This window comes from Camelina sativa, chromosome 5 (genome assembly GCF_000633955.1).
Source record: "Camelina sativa cultivar DH55 chromosome 5, Cs, whole genome shotgun sequence".
Taxonomy (NCBI): Eukaryota; Viridiplantae; Streptophyta; class Magnoliopsida; order Brassicales; family Brassicaceae; genus Camelina; species Camelina sativa.
Window position 1 is genome coordinate 23,150,037 of NC_025689.1, and position 19,044 is coordinate 23,169,080.

The 19,044-nt window shown below is 32.5% G+C and overlaps 1 protein-coding gene and 1 pseudogene across 1 annotated transcript; both read left to right on the forward strand.

Moving 5' to 3' along the window:
* LOC104787456 (probable serine/threonine-protein kinase At1g09600) lies at nt 3,766-7,331 on the forward strand. The gene is made up of 8 exons (XM_010513046.1): nt 3,766-4,728; nt 4,818-5,102; nt 5,201-5,518; nt 5,680-5,907; nt 6,018-6,118; nt 6,210-6,315; nt 6,405-6,800; nt 6,902-7,331. The coding sequence occupies exons 1-8, from the start codon at nt 4,273-4,275 to the stop codon at nt 7,091-7,093; spliced, it is 2,082 nt and encodes a 693-aa protein (XP_010511348.1). The 5' UTR covers nt 3,766-4,272; the 3' UTR covers nt 7,094-7,331.
* LOC104789501 lies at nt 12,036-17,986 on the forward strand (annotated as a pseudogene).

Sequence of the window (19,044 nt, forward strand, 5' to 3'; positions counted from 1 at the left end):
ATGAGAGAAGAACATGTGTCGTACGTTTATTGGACAATGAAATTTTGAAGATTTTTTCAATTATTATGTAGTAAATAATTTTTTTATAAAATAACTTTGATATCAAAATTCTTCATTTTTTAAACTCTATAATTAGAGACTTGGTTTATTTTATTCTGACACAAAAAAAACCCATCATTTCTACTATATTTTTCTAATTCTTCTCTAATAAACTCTTGTTTATTTCATATTTTTTTTTCTTGGAATGGATCCCAACAACAATCCTATCCAAAATTCAACTAATTACCCTTTTACATTTCCAAATTATATTAATTATTATTATAAATGTGTTGTTATCAAATTAAGTAAAAAATAAAAATATAAAGTGAAAATAGTGGGGTAAGGTGTTGAATTTTATTAAACAAGACTATTAGAAAAATTAAAATTGATTTAAGTGTTGAATGATAAGGTGGAAGAAAGAGAAAATGATGTGAAGTGTTAAAAGTTGAGGTGGAGAGTTTTGAATTTATAAACCATTATACATGGTCTTATGGAATTCAATATTACTTAAATAATATAATGATTTCTTAATTTGATAAAGTATCTATAAATTAAATTTGAGCATATCAAATGTCATACAAACAAAAGCAGTATGTAAAAAGCATATTGCACATGGCCAAGACAATCGACACTGATATTTTTTCGAAAGTTCATAAATCGAATTAATGATTACGCATTTTGGAACTACCATAAAAGATATATGTGTATCGTCTCGTCTAAAGATCTTAAAATTACAGTAAAGGAGTAAAGGAGAATATCATATATACTAGGATTTAACCGCAGTATAATGTGGGATAATATTTTTAATTTTAAAAATTTAAAATTTATATTATTTATTTGTTATTTTATTATTGTTTTATTAATTTTAATAATATAAAATTTCACAGGTATTTAGGGGGTGTATTGAAAGTAGATTTTGGAGGATTTTGTGAAATTTAAAAAATTAGGATTTTAGGAGATTTAAGTGGATTTTTAAGATATTTTGTGGAATTGTTAGATTTCTCATTTTAGAAAATGAAAAGACAGTTTGTGATTTGGTGAGATTTTAAGAGATTATAGTGGGTGATTTTAAGAGATTTTTAAAACACAAATTAAAAAAATGGATTTGAATAAAAGTTGATGACGGAAAGATATATCAATGGACAAATGCTAAAGTGGACTGGATTCTATCTGCAAAAATAGCAGAGACACTCCTCTGCAAATGATGTATTCGGTAGTGAATGTGATGACACGTCTCCGCAAATATTCTGCAAACATTTCCTACAAATACGTTTCTGCAGGTGAGCTGGTTTTGACTAGAGAAAGACAATCAATCCTCTGCAAATCCTTTGCAAAAATTTCAGAGACAACTCCTCTGCAGATGTGATGGGAGTTTTATATATTTAGACTCACAAGCTTGTAGTCTGTAGTGACAATCCTCTCACTAAAACAAAACTGATCTTGATTCTCTCTGCAACGTTATTTGTGGTAATTCTGATTGTTGTTATTCTATTGTTCAATTACCACTAATCTCCTCACTTTTATGAAAGCAAAGAGAAACACATTGATGAAATGTACAAAAAACAATCAAATAATATTTTGGGATTGAAAACGAAACATACAAAAACAATATAAAAAGAAATTAGAGTATTTGTGTCGCATGAAGATCCCACATTCATAGCATTGTCCACGTATGTATCAGTTTCATCTCTCAATGCATATAAGCTTCAGCTCTGACCCTATGCATATTTCGCAGTCTCCAACTCTCCATTCTCATTCTCTCAGAACTCATCACCAGTTCCGCTTACATGCCTTATCCGCTCGAGAAAAGAGAAGATGAAAGATTCGAACACTTCTAGCGCTGGCCCGTTTCCAGATGGGAGATCCATGGATCGTCTAATATCTATAAAACAAAAGCGATACTTTCCATCTCACATTGTAATATTTTTGACTGAATTGTCTTGTTCTTCACCTCTCCTCCTCTTTCGCCAGTCCAAACTCCAAAACACGTCGTTAACTCTCAGACAAGGTCAAGTTACTTTGCGATTTGAACCCATGTTTCTGTGACGAGTGATGAACAAAAGAAAAGCAACAATGAAAACGAGAGTATATGTTTTTCTATTTTTTTTTAATATATATAACAAATCCTTCAAAATAACACCTTTGAAGGTGTGATTTTTTAAAATGGATTTCTAATGTAAAATTGTATCTAAAGTCTCCCAAAATCTCCCAAAAGAACTTTTACGATTTGAAAGAAAAAAAATAGTTATGTTTTGAATAACAGTTGATTTTATATGACTTTTTAAAATTGTTGATTGAATAACAAAAGATTATGAGTGATTTTGAATGATTTTAAGAAATTCCATATTCAATAACACTAGATTTGAGAAGTGATTTATAAATGACCAATTGAATAACAAGTGATTTTAAAAAATAATAGAAATCCTTCAAAATCCTCCAAAATTCTACTTTCAATACACCCCCCTTAATATAAGTATTCAAAGTATAGGATTTTTGCAGTATTTTGAAGGTTTTAACATATGTGGTATATGTATAATCTAGTAATACATTTATCTCCTGGTATACATCTAAAAGTGTTTAAAATACTTAACTAATGCCAACCCGTCTCACCAAAATCAAAAAAAGATTTTGCGTAAAAAAAATAATAATCAAAATAGCATATTAATTTTGATTTTGTTAATTGTTTTACCAAATTAGCATATTTTTATAGTTTATAGTTTTTCCATGTCAATATATATAGTTTATGATAATTAATAGAATTTTAAGTTTTTTGGCACTTCCTCAAAAAATAAAAAATAAATCAAATTATATAGGGGGTTTTCAACATATTTAATGTGACATTTTATAATTAGATTTTCAGTTTAGGAAATTTATTAATGTTAATATAATTATGGAGATTGTAAACTTTTGTTATGGAAAATCTGTTGTATATCATTTAAATTTGAGAGATCTAGCATCCATAAAAATAGTTTTGAAGATTTAGGGGGGTGTATTGAAACAATGATTTTGGAGAATTCTATGGGATTTAGGAAATTTGGAATTTTGATAGATTTTAGGAAAATTGATATGATTTATGGTAAAATTCTTTCAAATCCCACCTAAAACCATGAGATTTGGATTTCTGTATTTTTAACTAAACAAATCCTCTCAAATTCTCCAGAATCTTTAAAACTTATTAAAATCCAAATCCACAAACTGTTTTGAATAACAGTGGATTTTAAAGTATATTTTTAAATTATCAGTTCAATAACAGTAGATTTCAAGAGACTTTTTAAAATCCATGATTGAATAACATAGGATTTGTAACTTTTATACAAATTACTAAAATGTCAAGTTGAATACACCCCTCTTAATGGGTTAAAACTTTAATGAATAGAGTTGTTTTTGGAAAAATCGGAATATATAGATGTTGTTAAGATTTTATGGCAATAAATGTAACAAATGTTAGTCAATTTAAGAAAGTTTAGTATTTAAGTTTATTTACAATGTTATTTATGGAATTGTTCTTAATGTTGTAAAAAAAATTAATAAGTAAAACTTAAAGGACATAAACAAAATGTACTTTAAAATGTTAATATAAATTAATTAGCTAAGAAAATCTAGTAGTTTATAATTATATTAATAATATAAATTAATTAGCTGACCTTTGACTTTTTTTATTTTGCTTAACTTTTTCTTGCTTTTATATTTGTTTCCTTCTTCACCAATTTTGGTTTTTTTTTTTCTTCTTAATCATCTTTTCTCCCTTTTTCTCACAAAATTTCCTTTTGTAAACCCTAAACCAACCGACCCACTTACCTCTGATTTCAATTTTCATTTTCCTCAACTCTAGGACTAATGAAACCAACTCAACTCAGATCCGGAAGTCTCTCTTTTCACAAAAATTCTACGATCTTTCTCTCTCTCTCTCCCCTTAGCTTTGTTTTCTTTTTTACTTGACCAAGTCAGACTAGTTTCGTAATCAACAATGTTGATCTGAAAATTTCAAAGCTTCGTTAGATCTACAAAGATCTCACCTTTTTTCTTCTTTGCCAATCTGGGATTCTATATATCCTCCAGAATTGGTTTCTGGGTTCTTTAAATTTCGAATCTTTCTTATAAAAAGTTCTCTTCTTTTCATCAATTCTGTTGTTCGGATACATAAAGTTCAAATCTTTGCATTGTGGGTTTCTAAAAGGTTGAATCTTTAAATGTTGGATTAGTTTCTGTGAAGAAGGATAGAAGATTCAAATTATGGGTTGTATTTGCTCAAAAGGAGTACGAACTAATGATGATTACATGGAAACGAGTCATGTGAGTATTGGTAAAGAGAATCCTAAAGCTTCAAAGAAACAATCTGATTCAGAGGAAGCAGGTGTTAATGGGAACGAAGCTACATTGAGGTTGATACCTAATGATGAGACCAAGGACATTTTCTCGGATGAGGAAGTGGAAGAAGAGGAGGAGAAGAAAGAGATTAGTTTTGAGAGGAAAGCTTGTGAATCTGTGTTTCAGAAAGCAAACGTTTTGGAGTTAGTTGATAATGTAGGACCATTGCAGCCTAGAATGAGTAGGATTGGTAGTGTTAGTAATGGAGATAGAGCAGCTAAAGTTATTGCTGGTTGGCCTTCATGGTTAGTTTCAGTTGCTGGTGAAGCTATCAATGGATGGCTTCCTCGTAGTGCTGACTCGTTTGAGAAGTTGGAGATGGTGAGTGGCTTTTTTTATATTAGATTTGGAGTCTTTACTTTTGAATCTTAGATGATGTTGAAGTTCTGTTGTTTTTTTTACGATTGCAGATTGGGCAAGGGACGTATAGCAGTGTGTACAGAGCCCGTGATCTCGAAACTAATCAAATAGTTGCACTTAAGAAGGTTCGGTTTGCTAATATGGATCCTGAGAGTGTGCGGTTCATGGCGAGAGAGATAATCATCCTTCGTAGACTTAACCATCCAAATGTTATGAAGCTTGAAGGGCTGATCATATCAAAGGCTTCAGGAAGTATGTATCTCATTTTTGAATATATGGACCATGATCTCGCAGGTCTTGCATCAACCCCTGGGATTAAGTTTTCTCAGGCACAGGTAATAGAAAAATCTAAAAGTGTGTATGCTATGCGCTTGTTAATGACTTTGGTGTGGTTATAATCAGTTTGTGTAACATCTGATATGCTTTTTGCTAGATTAAATGTTATATGAAGCAACTGCTGCTTGGGTTAGAACATTGCCATAGCTGTGGTGTGTTGCACCGTGACATCAAATGCTCAAATCTTCTGCTGGATCGTAACAATAATCTTAAAATTGGTGATTTTGGTCTTTCTAACTTTTACCGAGGCCAACGGAAGCAGCCTCTGACTAGCCGTGTTGTGACATTGTGGTACCGCCCACCTGAACTTCTGCTTGGGTCAACTGACTATGGAGTTACTGTTGATCTGTGGAGCGCAGGATGCATACTTGCTGAACTTTTCACTGGAAAGCCTCTTCTGCCCGGACGAACCGAGGTTTAGTTTCCTTTACAGATGAATTTCCCTTTTTTACAAAAGATTTGACATATTGGCTTTGATTACGCCAAACTAGTTAAAATGTTATATTAGGAAGGCATATAGACATGTCAATGCAGAAAATGAATACCAAAAGAGCCTTTTGTTTCTTATATGAATAGGTAGAGCAGATGCACAAGATCTTTAAACTCTGCGGATCACCTTCTGAGGAGTATTGGAGAAGATCACGTTTGCGGCATGCAACCATCTTCAAACCTCAACATCCTTACAAGCGATGTGTAGCCGATACATTTAAAGATCTTCCTCCTTCAGCTTTGGCCCTCCTTGAGGTTCTTCTAGCTGTAGAACCAGATGCACGTGGAACTGCATCCTCCGCCCTTCAAAGCGAGGTTAATAACCTTTTTTTCACTGTGTCTGTCTAATTTTTATGCTTTAATTGAGAAATGCAAATCAGTATCGTTGTCGCTTATACATACATTTCAATATTCCTTTTGTCCAGTTTTTCACAACAAAACCTTTTCCAAGCGAGCCGTCAAGTCTACCAAGATATCCGCCAAGAAAAGAATTTGATGCCAAGCTTCGAGAGGAGGAAGCAAGAAGGTAAGATTCAGATCTACGAACCCTTTACACAAGTTATTTCTCAACATTATCTCAGTAACATTTAAATATATCCCAATTTGCTTACGTGCAGAAGGAAAGGTGCAAGCAGTAAACAGAATGAACCGAAACGGTTGTCTAGAGAGTCCAGAGCTGTACCGGCTCCTAGTGCTAATGCTGAATTACTGACATCAATACAGGTAACTTCTGAGTCTATAGATGAATGTGTGTGTATGTGTACGTATGCCTATGCTTGTATCTGATTGCTTTGAATTTTCCGTTTTCAAAGAAACGTCTAGGAGAGACTAACCAGACAAGTGTGAGTGAGAAGTTCATTCCTGAGGGAGATTCTGGTAATGGCTTCCGGATAGAACCACTGAAGGGCAATACTGCACAAAATCCGTACCCAGTCTACACAAACGGAGACACTCATTCAAACGGATCAAGCCAACTGAGAACACAAAGGTCCTATGTCCAACGCGGGGCAGCCCAATTGTCAAGATTCTCAAACTCAATGGCACCTACTAGAGATGGATCACAGTTTGGAAGTATGAGAGATGCTATAGTGAATCAACGCTGGCTTGAAGATGGTTCTGAGAATTTCAATTTGTCTCAAAGATTGCTTGAGAAACCTAATGGTTTCAGGAAAGATGACCCCTCATCCTCTAGCAAAGAACCAATAATGGTAATAACAAAAAAAAAACTGTGTTTACATAATTACATTGTTGTTGTTAGTTTCCTGTGTTTGTATATTTTTTGTGGCTGATAAAAATTTGGTGAAAACAGAGTTATGATGGTGAGAAGAGAGGGAGGATGCAATACTCAGGACCACTGATTCCAGGAGAAGGGAACTTGGATGAAATGTTGAAAGAGCATGAAAGGCAGATCTTGTTGGCTGTACGAAGAGCTCAAGCCGACAAGGCTAAGAGAGACGACAACCGACAGGCTCAAGCCTCGTTTCCAGCTAATGGAAGGTGATATTTTGGGAGTTTTCTTAGAGAAAGTAGTACAATAATAAACAAACTTTTTGGGAAAATCTGATGATGGTTCTTCACCATGCTTGCCCTTTTTGGTTTGTTAGACTTGTTTGGTTTAGAATTAGGACTTAGGATCTTGCGTTGTATAGTCAAATTGCTAACAGTTTACCTGACTTATATATATATTCTCCATTCTTTTAGTCATCTAATTAATCTGTTTACTGTTTTAGTTTTACATATTTTACTAAACCTTTTTTCTTAGCTCATCTTTATTCTCTCTATGAGTTTTAAAAGAAACAGAGAAATTGGTCTTGGTTGCTTCATTTTTCCCTTTTTCTTTAAGGTTCTCCTTTATGTCCGCCGTGAAACTGATCTGTGTTTTGTTTTTGGAAGGATATTGCTCCTTGCCGTGATGTATATAACTCACCGTATTTCATCAATTAAACATTCAGACGAGAAAAAAGGTCTTGTCTTGGTGGTGGTTTCACTTTGTTGCGTTTTAAAAATAGAAATTTATAAATAAAAAAATAAAGGAAAAAAAATACAATTTTTGCTGCGGAGCTTTGAACCGGAATCGTTAATCATAAGATAATTGAGTTATTCATTAGATAATTGACTTAACAATTGTGCTAGGTTAAGAAGATTTAGGTTTTTATTATATTTTAATTATTCGGTTAAGATTTATTAGAGGTTCTTACAAAAAGCATCAAATAAAGTGATACTATCGGGCTAAGTAAGAAGGCTAGTAGTAGCCTAGTAGGGGTAGGCAACGAATTGGTTTGGTTAGTTAAGGTAATTGTTGAATATTAATAGAAAATCTTACATAATTGTTGAATTCCATATATAATAAACTATATAATTTTTATAAGTTAGTTATAAAATAGGTTATAGATTAAATATAAAGCAATTGACAAAAATAGCACTATTTTAAGTTTTTCTTCCACAATTAGCACATATTTTTAAATGTTCCAATACTAGCACACATTTATATATTATTAATTTTAGAAATAATTAAATTATATATATAAAAGTAAGATTCCACTCTCTCCTTATTGGTCCACTTGGCAATGCAATTTTAACAAAAAAAATATTTATATTAAAACACAAATCTAAAAACAATTAATTTTCACATCTAACTCACATAATATAAAACTGAAATCATATAAATTATTCCTATAAATTATGCAGTAACTTTATTTTTCCACTAAGTTGTATTAATCAATTGTATTAAAACAAAAAAATAAATTAGAATTGTAACTCTCATTTTTCTTAATGTAATTTTTCATCATTTCTCTTCCTATAAATACTCATTATCTTATTCTCTTAGTCTATCACTCTTTCATTCTCTCATCTTCTTCCACTACTCTCAAATCTCTTTTTTGTTTTGTTTTGTTTTTTTTTTGTTATTGTTGTTGTATGGATTATAAAAAATCAAATCAAATATCATTGTAAAAGCTTAGTTTTAGAGTTTGTATGATATGTATATCTTATATATTTATTTTAATCTTTTAAAATGTTTATCTCCATTTTCTATTTTATATTAACATCTTATAAGTCATTATTTTCATACTTCCTTACAATATTCACCACACAATAAGATCATAAAGTTGAAATGATCCATATGTAATTATCTATTATGTCTCTGGTTATCTCACATATTCATGTATCATTTTAAATAATTTATAAAGATCAATATAATATTTAAAGATCAATATAATTATCCATTTATCCATTTATAAAGACTATTTTGTTTTGTGATCCAATTGTTAAATCTGCAGAGATCAATATAATATATATATATATATATATTTTTTTTTATGATTTGAGGTTTTTGAAAACAAAAAGAACATAATTAAACAATTGGTTTTTTGTGTCTTTAATCAAAATAAAAAATGATCCAAAAAACAAAACATATTCAACTGGAACTTAAATATAAAAATAAAATATAATTTTAAAAATATCATTTCACTAAATTCTCTAAAGATGAAACCATTAGTATGAAATCTAGCACTATAAATTAAATTGATGAGTGAAAACCAAAAAAATATAAGTTATCCTTGGGATTTTAAAAATTATTGAGATTGAAGAATTCATATAATTTTATAAGAAAACTAATTTAGTTTGTCACTTAAAAAGTAATATTTTTTATTTTGAAATATTATGTGTAAGTGTTGAGTTTATATCAACAAACAACCAAATCATGTGAATTTTGATTCAGCCACTTGGTATTCCTTTTATTTTAGGTTATAAAAAATTAAAATATTTATTTATAATTAAAGACATGTAACTCCATTTAACTCAAATGTAACTCCTATCCAATAATTGTACATTAATTCATTCCTCCTACTAATTTATTTATCTTTCAAGAAAAAATATTTTTGGTTAAATTTTAATATTTTTTATTTATTTTGGTTGGCTAAACTTATATTCATATTTTGGTTGGCTAAATTAATATATTTCTCATGTAAAATTATTCTTTATAATATATTTCTCATTTCAAAGTTAAAGCAATATATCATATATATATAAAAGTAAGGTTTTGGTCTCTCCTTATTGGTTGATTTTCATTTAATGTTTTCTAATTTTTTTTTATTTTTTTATTTGCTTTCTAATTGCTTTAAACAATATTTAAGATCCAATAAACACAATACATTTAACTCACACATTAAAATAAAATTATAACTGAAAATAAAATAAATTATGCATTAATCATATTCTACCACTCAATTTTATTCAAACACAATAAATTACTATTGTAACTCCATAGTTCTAAATGTAACTTCCATCATTTCTTATCATATAAATAAGCATTCTCTCAATCTATCATTCTCTCATATTGACATTCTTTTACTATCTCATTTTCACATTCTCTCATTCTCTTCTACAATACCTCAAATCATTTTTCATTTTTTTTTGTTATTTTTGATTTCTTATTTTTGTTGTATGGGTTTAAAAAAAAAATGAAATATCATTGTAAATTGTTAATGCTAAATTTTAATTTTAGAGACTACATGATATATATTTTACATTGTTCTTATTTTAAAAGATTTATCTCCTTTATCTAATTTGGATTATTATCTTATAAGTAATCATTCTCTCTTCCTCTCCCACCAATATCAAATGTTGTTATATCTCATATGTGTTGTAAGAGTTTGATTCTATATTTTAATTTAGAAAGTATTATATATATATAGATATTACATTGTTCTATTTTTTAAAGATTCATCTCCATTATCTAATTTGGATTACCATCTTATAGTAAACATTCTCTCCTCCTCTCCTACCAATATCAAATGTTGTTATATCTCATATGTGTTGTAACTTGTAAGAGTTTGATTCTATATTTTAATGTAAAAAAGTATTATATATATTTAACATTTTTTTCAATTTTTGTTTTATTTCTATAAAAAAAGATATTTCTTTTATATTTCTTGCTTTTCTAATCTATTCATATCTATTTTTAAAATTTGCATAGTTAAATTTAAATTCACATATGTTGGTTTTAACAAAACAATCAACTTTATTTGAGAATTAAATGTTCCTATTCATTTTAAACGATCAATGTGTAACATATAAGCATTTTGTCTTGCAATCACAAGTTCCATTTTTATTGCTTAACTCCGTGGTTAAACTATAATATATGTTGTTATATTTGTAGGAATAACAACATACTTATTTAATTTATTTAAAAGAGCAGATGATTAATCGAAATAAACATTTCTCCAAATTTTATAATTCAATCAGTGAGTGTACTTATTACTTTGAAAAACTTTTACATTGAAGTTCATAAAATCATATAAGAAAACTAAAATACTATGTCACTTCAAATTTGGAAGGAAACACTTGGTATTCCTTTTTAAAAAAGTCAAGACACATATAAAAATTTATTAATTCACTTTAAAGACAATAAAGGTCATTAACTCAAAAAAAACTTCTATCCAATAATTTCATACATTCCTCCCACAAATTTATATATATATAGATGTTCAAGATTGTATTTAAATATTACATAATTTTTTAGTTAGCTAAATTTATAGTCACATATATACAATATATATACATAAGAATTTATATTACTTATTAACACCATAATTCGACCCATTATTTGCTTAACTCAAAATTGGTTTCAAAGCCAACTAAAGAAAAACAGAAACGATCTTATTGATATTAGACCAAAACATGGGCATACAAACATAATCACTTACACGGAAGATAATTATTTTTAAAAAATAACTTATTATTGTAACATCAACGTATGAAGGGTTTACATAAGCAATTAATTAGAAAATCTATATTAGAAACAATATCAGTCAATGATAAGATTGGATCCTCAAAAGCAAGAAACAACATCTTCATAATTCATAAAAAATAAATGCCACAATTATACACATCTAAACAAAATGGTATAAACATATAATGTATAAATAAAAGTGACGGCAAAGCCCGTATATGCCTAATTAAAACGAAATAATACAAAAGAGAAAAAGAAAAAGACCAAAAAAAATAAGAAAGTGCCAACTACACCACAACCCACGCGTTGCGTGGGGAAGCACCTAGTTATCAGTAAAATTAAAGTTTATGTCGTTTCTTCTCTGCCTCCATGGACATGATCCATCCCGTACCCAGATTTCATACAGGGATGAAAGTAAAAAATAAAGAAGAAGCAAAATTACAAATTTAAGTCTTTTATTATTACTAGGAGCTTTTTCATCGTCTTTGTTAATTTGGGTACCCCATCGTCTTCGTACTGCTGAAATCTTTGCTCCTCATCGGAAATGGCGTTTCTACTCAACAACACTTTGATTTCATTTCATCTCCGATCTTCTTCCCAGGTTTTGTTTTTATGAATCGAATCGAATCTGATTAACTGATACGGTGTGCAATTCTTTTGATTTACGACGGGATCGTTATACTCCTCTTTTATCTTTTTTTTTTTGCAGAAGACGGATGGTGCTAATGATCATTATTGTAATCAGCTCGAAGAAATCTGGTAAGGGATAGAGGCCAAGCAAAGGAGGTAATCGTTTCTGGAAGAACATTGGTCTTGGTTTCAAGACTCCCAGAGAAGCTATTGAAGGTACAATTTTTCATCATTTCTCAGCTTTCAATTCCGCTATTACCATGTATGAAAGCTTCGTTTTTATGTGTTCATTTTAAAAAAGGCGGATTCTTTGATAACTTATTAATGTCAGAAGCTCAGAGTGCTTTTGTTTAGTGTCTCTAATCTGGTTCTTGAGACATGTTCTGAGTAATGCGTCTTTATTGGGGAAATTGTTTTACCATATCTATGTATATATTGGTTTTATTTGCAGGAGCATACACTGACAAGAAATGTCCCTTTACTGGTACGGTTTCAATCAGAGGACGCATCTTGGCAGGCACTTGTCACAGTGCGAAGATGCAGAGGACTATTATTGTTCGTAGGAACTACCTTCACTTTGTGAAGAAGTATCAAAGGTATAACTGATCGATATGTTGTTGTGTTCAAATTCTCACAGTAATAAAGTTCATGAGCAAAGAGAGTTTGTGAAATGATTTTCTCATTAATTGATCTAACTAACTTTACAGTATTGATCTATATACAACAATTTACAGTAAACCGGAATTGATATAAACCGGGATTCTAATCTATTAAGCTTAACCAAACCAGCTTAATTAAACACTCCTAATACCCCCCCTCAAGATGGAGGTGAGTAGATATTGATAACTCCCATCTTGGCGAATATTATCTCTGAAAGGAGCTGGATGAAGAGCTTTTGTCAATATATCAGCCAACTGGTTATCTGTCCGCACAAACATAGTCTTGAGAATGCCATCTTCAATCGCTTCTCTAACCTTGTGGCAATCAAACTCTATGTGTTTTGTGCGTTCATGATAAAATGAATTGTTGGCAATGTGAAGAGCTGCAGTGTTGTCACCATACAAGTAGACTGGAGAGGTGAAAGGAATCCTCAAAGCCTTCAAAATGTATGTGAACCAGAACAACTCCTTGGTAGCTTTACTCATCGCCCTGTATTCAGATTCTGCAGAGCTCATCGAGACCATTTGTTGCTTTTTGGATTTCCAAGATATCAATGATTGACCAAGAAAGATCGCAAAACCTGTCACTGATCTTCTACTATCCGGACAAGCACCCCAATCTGCATCGGAAAATCCACGAATAGAGAAATCATTGTCTTTACCATAGAAGAGTCCTTGGCCAATGGTTCCTTTCAAGTAACGTAAGATCTTATGAGCACCTTGAAGATGAAACTTCCTTGGAGCTGAACAATATTGTGCCAACTTGCCCACTGCAAAACAAATATCTGGTCTCGTAATGGTCAAATATTGTAACTTGCCAATCAATCTCCTATACTGCTTAGCATCAGGAATCAGTGCACTCTCAGCAGTAGATAAAGGTATAGGAGTTGGTGCGCTATCGAGAGAGTCAGAAGGTTGTTCGATCTCCTCGAGTACCACCTTAGGCTTCTTCTTAAACAAACCTGTTAACGACATTTGCTGATCAGGCTTCATTGGAGTGGGAGAAGGCTTGCAGTCCGAGAAACCTGTTTCTTCCAAAAGGTCAAGAACGTATTTTCTCTGAGAAAGAGTAATACCTGCATCACTTCTAGCAATTTCTATACCCAGGAAGAACTTCGGAGGACCAAGATCCCTTAACTGAAAATGAGAACTCAACTGATCCCTCAAATTCGCAGCAGCTGCAGCATCTGTGCTAGCAATCAAGATGTCATCAACATACACCAATACCACAAGAAATTGATCACTCGTCTGCTTGACAAACAATGTGTGATCACCATGACATGTTTCAAAGTCAAGACTCTTCAAAGTAGCCTTGAACTTAAGAAACCACTATCGAGATGCTTGTTTTAATCCATATATGGACTTATGCAAACGACAAACGGCATTAGGAGAGACTGTTTCTCCTTGAATTTCAGCATAACCTGGTGGCAACTTCATGTATATTTCCTCATCGAGGTCACCATTCAAAAATGCATTAGAGATGTCTAACTGATGTAAAGACCATTGCATTTTAGGTGCGAGAGAAAGGACCATCTTCACCGTTGCCATCTTCACAACTGGTGAGAAAGTTTCTTTAAAGTCAATTCCCTCTCGTTGAGTATACCCTTTCGCCACCAAGCGAGCCTTGTATCGTTCTATACTTCCATCTGCATGATACTTGATTGTATACACCCATTTACAACCTACAGCAACCTTACCTGGAGGCAAGTCTCCAATACTCCACGTCTGAGTCCTTACAAAAGCACCAATCTCCTTTCCCACAGCATCAACCCATACCTTGTCCAGCCGAGCCTCTGAATAGTTTTTAGGAATTTTCGACTTTGAAATGGCAATAATAAAAGCACAGAAAGGCTGAGATAAATTTGAATAAGAAATATACTTTGCCAATGGATAAGGAGATGTGTTTGTAGGTTTAGTTATAGTAGGAGTATTATTATAGCAATGAAAGTCCTGCAAATGGGAAGGCAGTTTTCTCTGCCTAGTTGGTTTAGGTTCAGAAGGAACAGAAACCATGGAAGATGTCTCATCAATTGCATGAGAAGCATCGGAGGATGATTGCACTAGAGGCAAATGTTCATCACTGATTTGTGCAGGGAGAGAAATATGAGGAAAGAAAGTCTTTGCATCATCTGAGATATTAGATGATGCAAAAGGAAAGATATCCTCATAAAAAATGACATGCCTTGAAATAGAAACTGAGTATGTCTCTATATCTAGTAGCTTATAACCTTTGTAACCTGATGGATAGCCTAAGAATATACAAGCTCTAGCCCTAGGTTCAAATTTGTTTCTAGACTTAGAGGAAGTACTGCAATAACACATACAACCAAAGGCTTTCAAACTATGATAATCCAGACTCTTGTTGGTTAGTTTCTCAAAAGGTGTCTTATTATCTAGGACAGGGGATGGAAGTCTATTGATTAGAAAAACTGCTGTTAAAATACAATCTCCCCAATACTCTAGAGGAACACCTGACTGAAACATAAGAGACCTAGCTACATTCAACAAATGCTGATGCTTTCTTTCAACCACAGAGTTTTGTTCAGGAGTTTCAGGACAAGAATGAAAAGATTTAATTCCATTTTTCAGATAAAAATCAGCAAATTTCAATTCATGAGCATTGTCGGATCTCACAGAACAAACTTTAGTATTATATTGAGTTTCAATCATTTTAATAAAACCAGGAAAGATATGTAAAACATCAGATTTTTGCTTCAGCATGTATATCCAAGTTGCTCTACTAAAATCATCAACTATTGTTAAGAAATAACGATATCCATCAACGGTTGGAACAGAAAATGGACTCCAAGTGTCAATATGAACCAATTCAAAAGCTTTTTCACGCATATGATTCAATGATTTGAAAGGTAAATGTTTCTGTTTTGACAAATGACAAATACGACAATGAACTTTAGTTTTATTGATTTTTGATTTAGATAACAGTAAAACATCAGAGAGAAACTCTATCTTAGCAAACGATGGGTGTCCTAATCTTTTATGCCACATTTCAGAATTATCTTTTGAAGTAGAACAGACAGACTTACCAGGAAAAGCAGAGCAAGACACATTAACAAGTGATTTATCCAAGTTCAAGACATATAAATTCGCGACTTGACTACCGTTCCCAATCATTAGGTCCTGAGTAAGAGCCTGTATCATACATTCATCAGAAGTAAAACTCACTTTAGATTTCAAAGATTTAGTGATAACACTAACACTTAGCAAGTTAAATTTAAATTCAGGAATATGTAACACATTGTAAAGAGACAAAGCATCAGTAAGTTGAATATAACCAGTTTCCTCTATCTTAACTGTTTGACCATTTGGTAATCTAACGAAGGTTCTATATAAGGCTTGGTACTCTATATAAAGATTTTTTTCATGAGTGACGTGATGACTAGCTCCTGAATCTATGACCCAAGCTCTAAAAGACAACTCTGTTTCATGAGGTATAGAAGATGTCAACATGTCATAGAAAGTGAAATCATATATAGAAAGGAAAGTACCAGATATCTGCGAGATAGAAGGTACAGAGTTTGAAGTCGAGGCTATAGCTTTGTCAGGACATGAGGTGATACTGGGAGATTGAAGCTTAGCACTGAGGTAAGAAATCATCTGTTGAAGCTGATCATTCGACATTTCTCCATGTAACTCTGTCCCCACTTGATACTTTTGATCCTCAATCTGACTAGTACTTGCCAAGTTTGTGCTTCCCACATAGTTGTTCTTCTTAGCTCTTGGATGACCAGGCGGATATCCATGAATTTTGTAACACTTGTCCGCAGTGTGACCAACTCGAGAACAATGAGAACATTTAGGCTTTTGAAAATTTTCTTGAGCCATTAGGATAGAATTCTGATCTGGAATCACAGCTTGAGGTTGAAAGGCCGTATGAGGAGGCTTTGGCCTAGAAGAAACTCCCACTAATCTTTGACTCTCATCTTGATCCAACATGTTATAGATCTCATTCAATCCTGGTTTGGGCTTCATGTTCAGTATCTGACTCCTGATACTGTTGAATTCATCATTCAATCCCATGAGAAATTGTATCACTCGACTTGTATCTGCTTCTTCAAGTAACTCCTTGACATGATCACAATCGCATTTTTTCACATTTCTAGACTTAGTGTTGGCTAGCTGTTCCCACAGAGTCTTCTTCTTCGTGAAGTAGCTTGACAGATCAAGTTGACCTTGTCTCAAAGTCATTACAGCTTGTTCGAGTTGATACCTTCTTGGTAGATTGTTCACTTTGAATCTCGTGAACAAATCATCCCACATTTCTGCTGCATCTTGATAGTATAAGATGCTATCATAGATTTCCTTGCTCACAACATTAAGAATCCATGACTTCACCATACTATTACATCTACTCCAAATCTTGAAATCGTAATCACTCTCACATGGCCTAGGTAAGGATCCGTCAATGAAACTGAGTTTGTTCTTAGCATCTAGACTAATCCTCATTGCAATCGACCAGCTATTGTAATTCGTTCCATCAAGAGCATTAGCAACAATCATCAAACCTGGGTGATCGGACGATTGGAGATTTAACGGACTATCGAAAGCTTCCGATGACTTCGACATAGATCCGTTAGTTCCATATCCTTCCGATTTGAGATTCCGTTGTTGTTTCACCATTTCCACCTCTGGATCTTCAAGCACGACTGATCCGCGAGTGATCCTCACCGCAGAAGCATCGATCTCAGGTGTTTCACTCCGATTCCTCAATTTTCCCCCTCTCTTCACCATTTTCGCCAAAATCAACGATGCGGAAGATGAACCGATGATGATAGAAACGATTTTGTCGGTGAAATTGTGGAGAATTCGAAGAAGAAGATGATGAAATCACAGAGAATTGCGGAAGTAATGCTCTGATACCATAATAAAGTTCATGAGCAAAGAGAGTTTGTGAAATGATTTTCTCATTAATTGATCTAACTAACTTTACAGTATTGATCTATATACAACAATTTACAGTAAACCGGAATTGATATAAACCGGGATTCTAATCTATTAAGCTTAACCAAACCAGCTTAATTAAACACTCCTAATACCCAGCTTATTCGAAACCCTCCAGCTAATTGTTTAATCTTACTATTGTGGACTGTCCCTAGATATGAGAAACGACACTCAAACATTCCTACTCATGTTTCGTCGTGCTTCCGTGTCAAAGAAGGAGATCATGTTATCATTGGGCAATGCAGGTTAGGGACAGTAATATCTTATACTTGGTTTCGTTCAAATTCATATGGCTTTGTTTTAAGGTAGAGATCATGAAATCGATTCTAATCAGATTTTTAAGAATTGGGAAGTGATTCATTTTGAAGTTTGGTTTTGGAAGGATCTTTGTATGTCAAATTTGTAATTGAAGAAGGTAGTGTAATTTTTCTATAAAAATCGGTGTGCCAAGCCTGAAACCTAAATTAGTGAGGCAAAGAGGGATATGGCTCCTATAACATTTGTTTTCTTGATTGTTTCAGTGAGATTCCTGTTTAGGAAGGATTGTCAAATATTTAGGAAGGATTGAATGATATTTAGGAAGGACTGAATGATATTTAGGAAGAATCCTTTACAATTCAGGATGACTTTCATTAAAAAAAAAAAGTGAGCTATTTATCCTTTACAAGTACATAAACAACACTTAGCATTAGCTCAAACACAATAAACCATCATCAACATTATCTAACCACCATCATAAGCAGACCATATCCGCTTACAAAAGATTGTAAAAACATTAATTCAAATTCAGGAAGGATTCTTAGATATTTAGGAAATAGTTTTTGAATTTTAGGAAGACATTCATTAAGAAAAAATATATAAAAAAGAGATTTGTGAGTTGATACATTATCCATTACTAATGGATTAATCTTGTGATACATTAACTACTAATGGAGTAATCTATGATACATGAGGACAAAAGATAAATAAAAAGGTTTAAATACATATTTCTGCAAGTTTAGGAAGGATTTAATAATGTTTAGGAAGATGGTCTTGAATCACAATCATCATACTTTCTAGAGTTTAAATCTTGTTCGATTAGAGTATCATAAGAGAAAAAGTCAGCACCATTCCTCACGTGTTGCCTCCTCATCCTCATCTGCATCTAATGAGCTTCTCATCTACTCAAAGCTCTCACCTATAGCTTCTTCTTGCCATAACTACCCTCACCTTCTCCACAAGTACATGAACAACACTTCTTTCTCTCTTTTTCCTTCTAACACCGATCTCATCGAGAAGCTCATCCTCTGTGGTGCCACCCACGTCCTCGCTGTCGTTGTTTCTCACGAATGCCTCGGAACTCGTCAGATTCAAAGCATGAATCTAATGTCATCTGGTCTTACTACTCTTGCAATAGCTTCGATTGGTTGGTTACTAAATTCCCAAATCTAAGGTTCGATCTCTCCTTGGAGAAATCCAAATCTCAGCTCTACG

Bases quoted from the DNA above. Each gene is read 5' to 3' on its own strand.
- LOC104787456 (XM_010513046.1), top strand. From the start codon at position 4,273: ATGGGTTGTATTTGCTCAAAAGGAGTACGAACTAATGATGATTACATG. The intron at 5,519-5,679 runs GTTTAGTTTCCT...TTATATGAATAG, and splicing joins TTCTGCCCGGACGAACCGAG to GTAGAGCAGATGCACAAGAT. The intron at 6,119-6,209 runs GTAAGATTCAGA...GCTTACGTGCAG, and splicing joins CGAGAGGAGGAAGCAAGAAG to AAGGAAAGGTGCAAGCAGTA.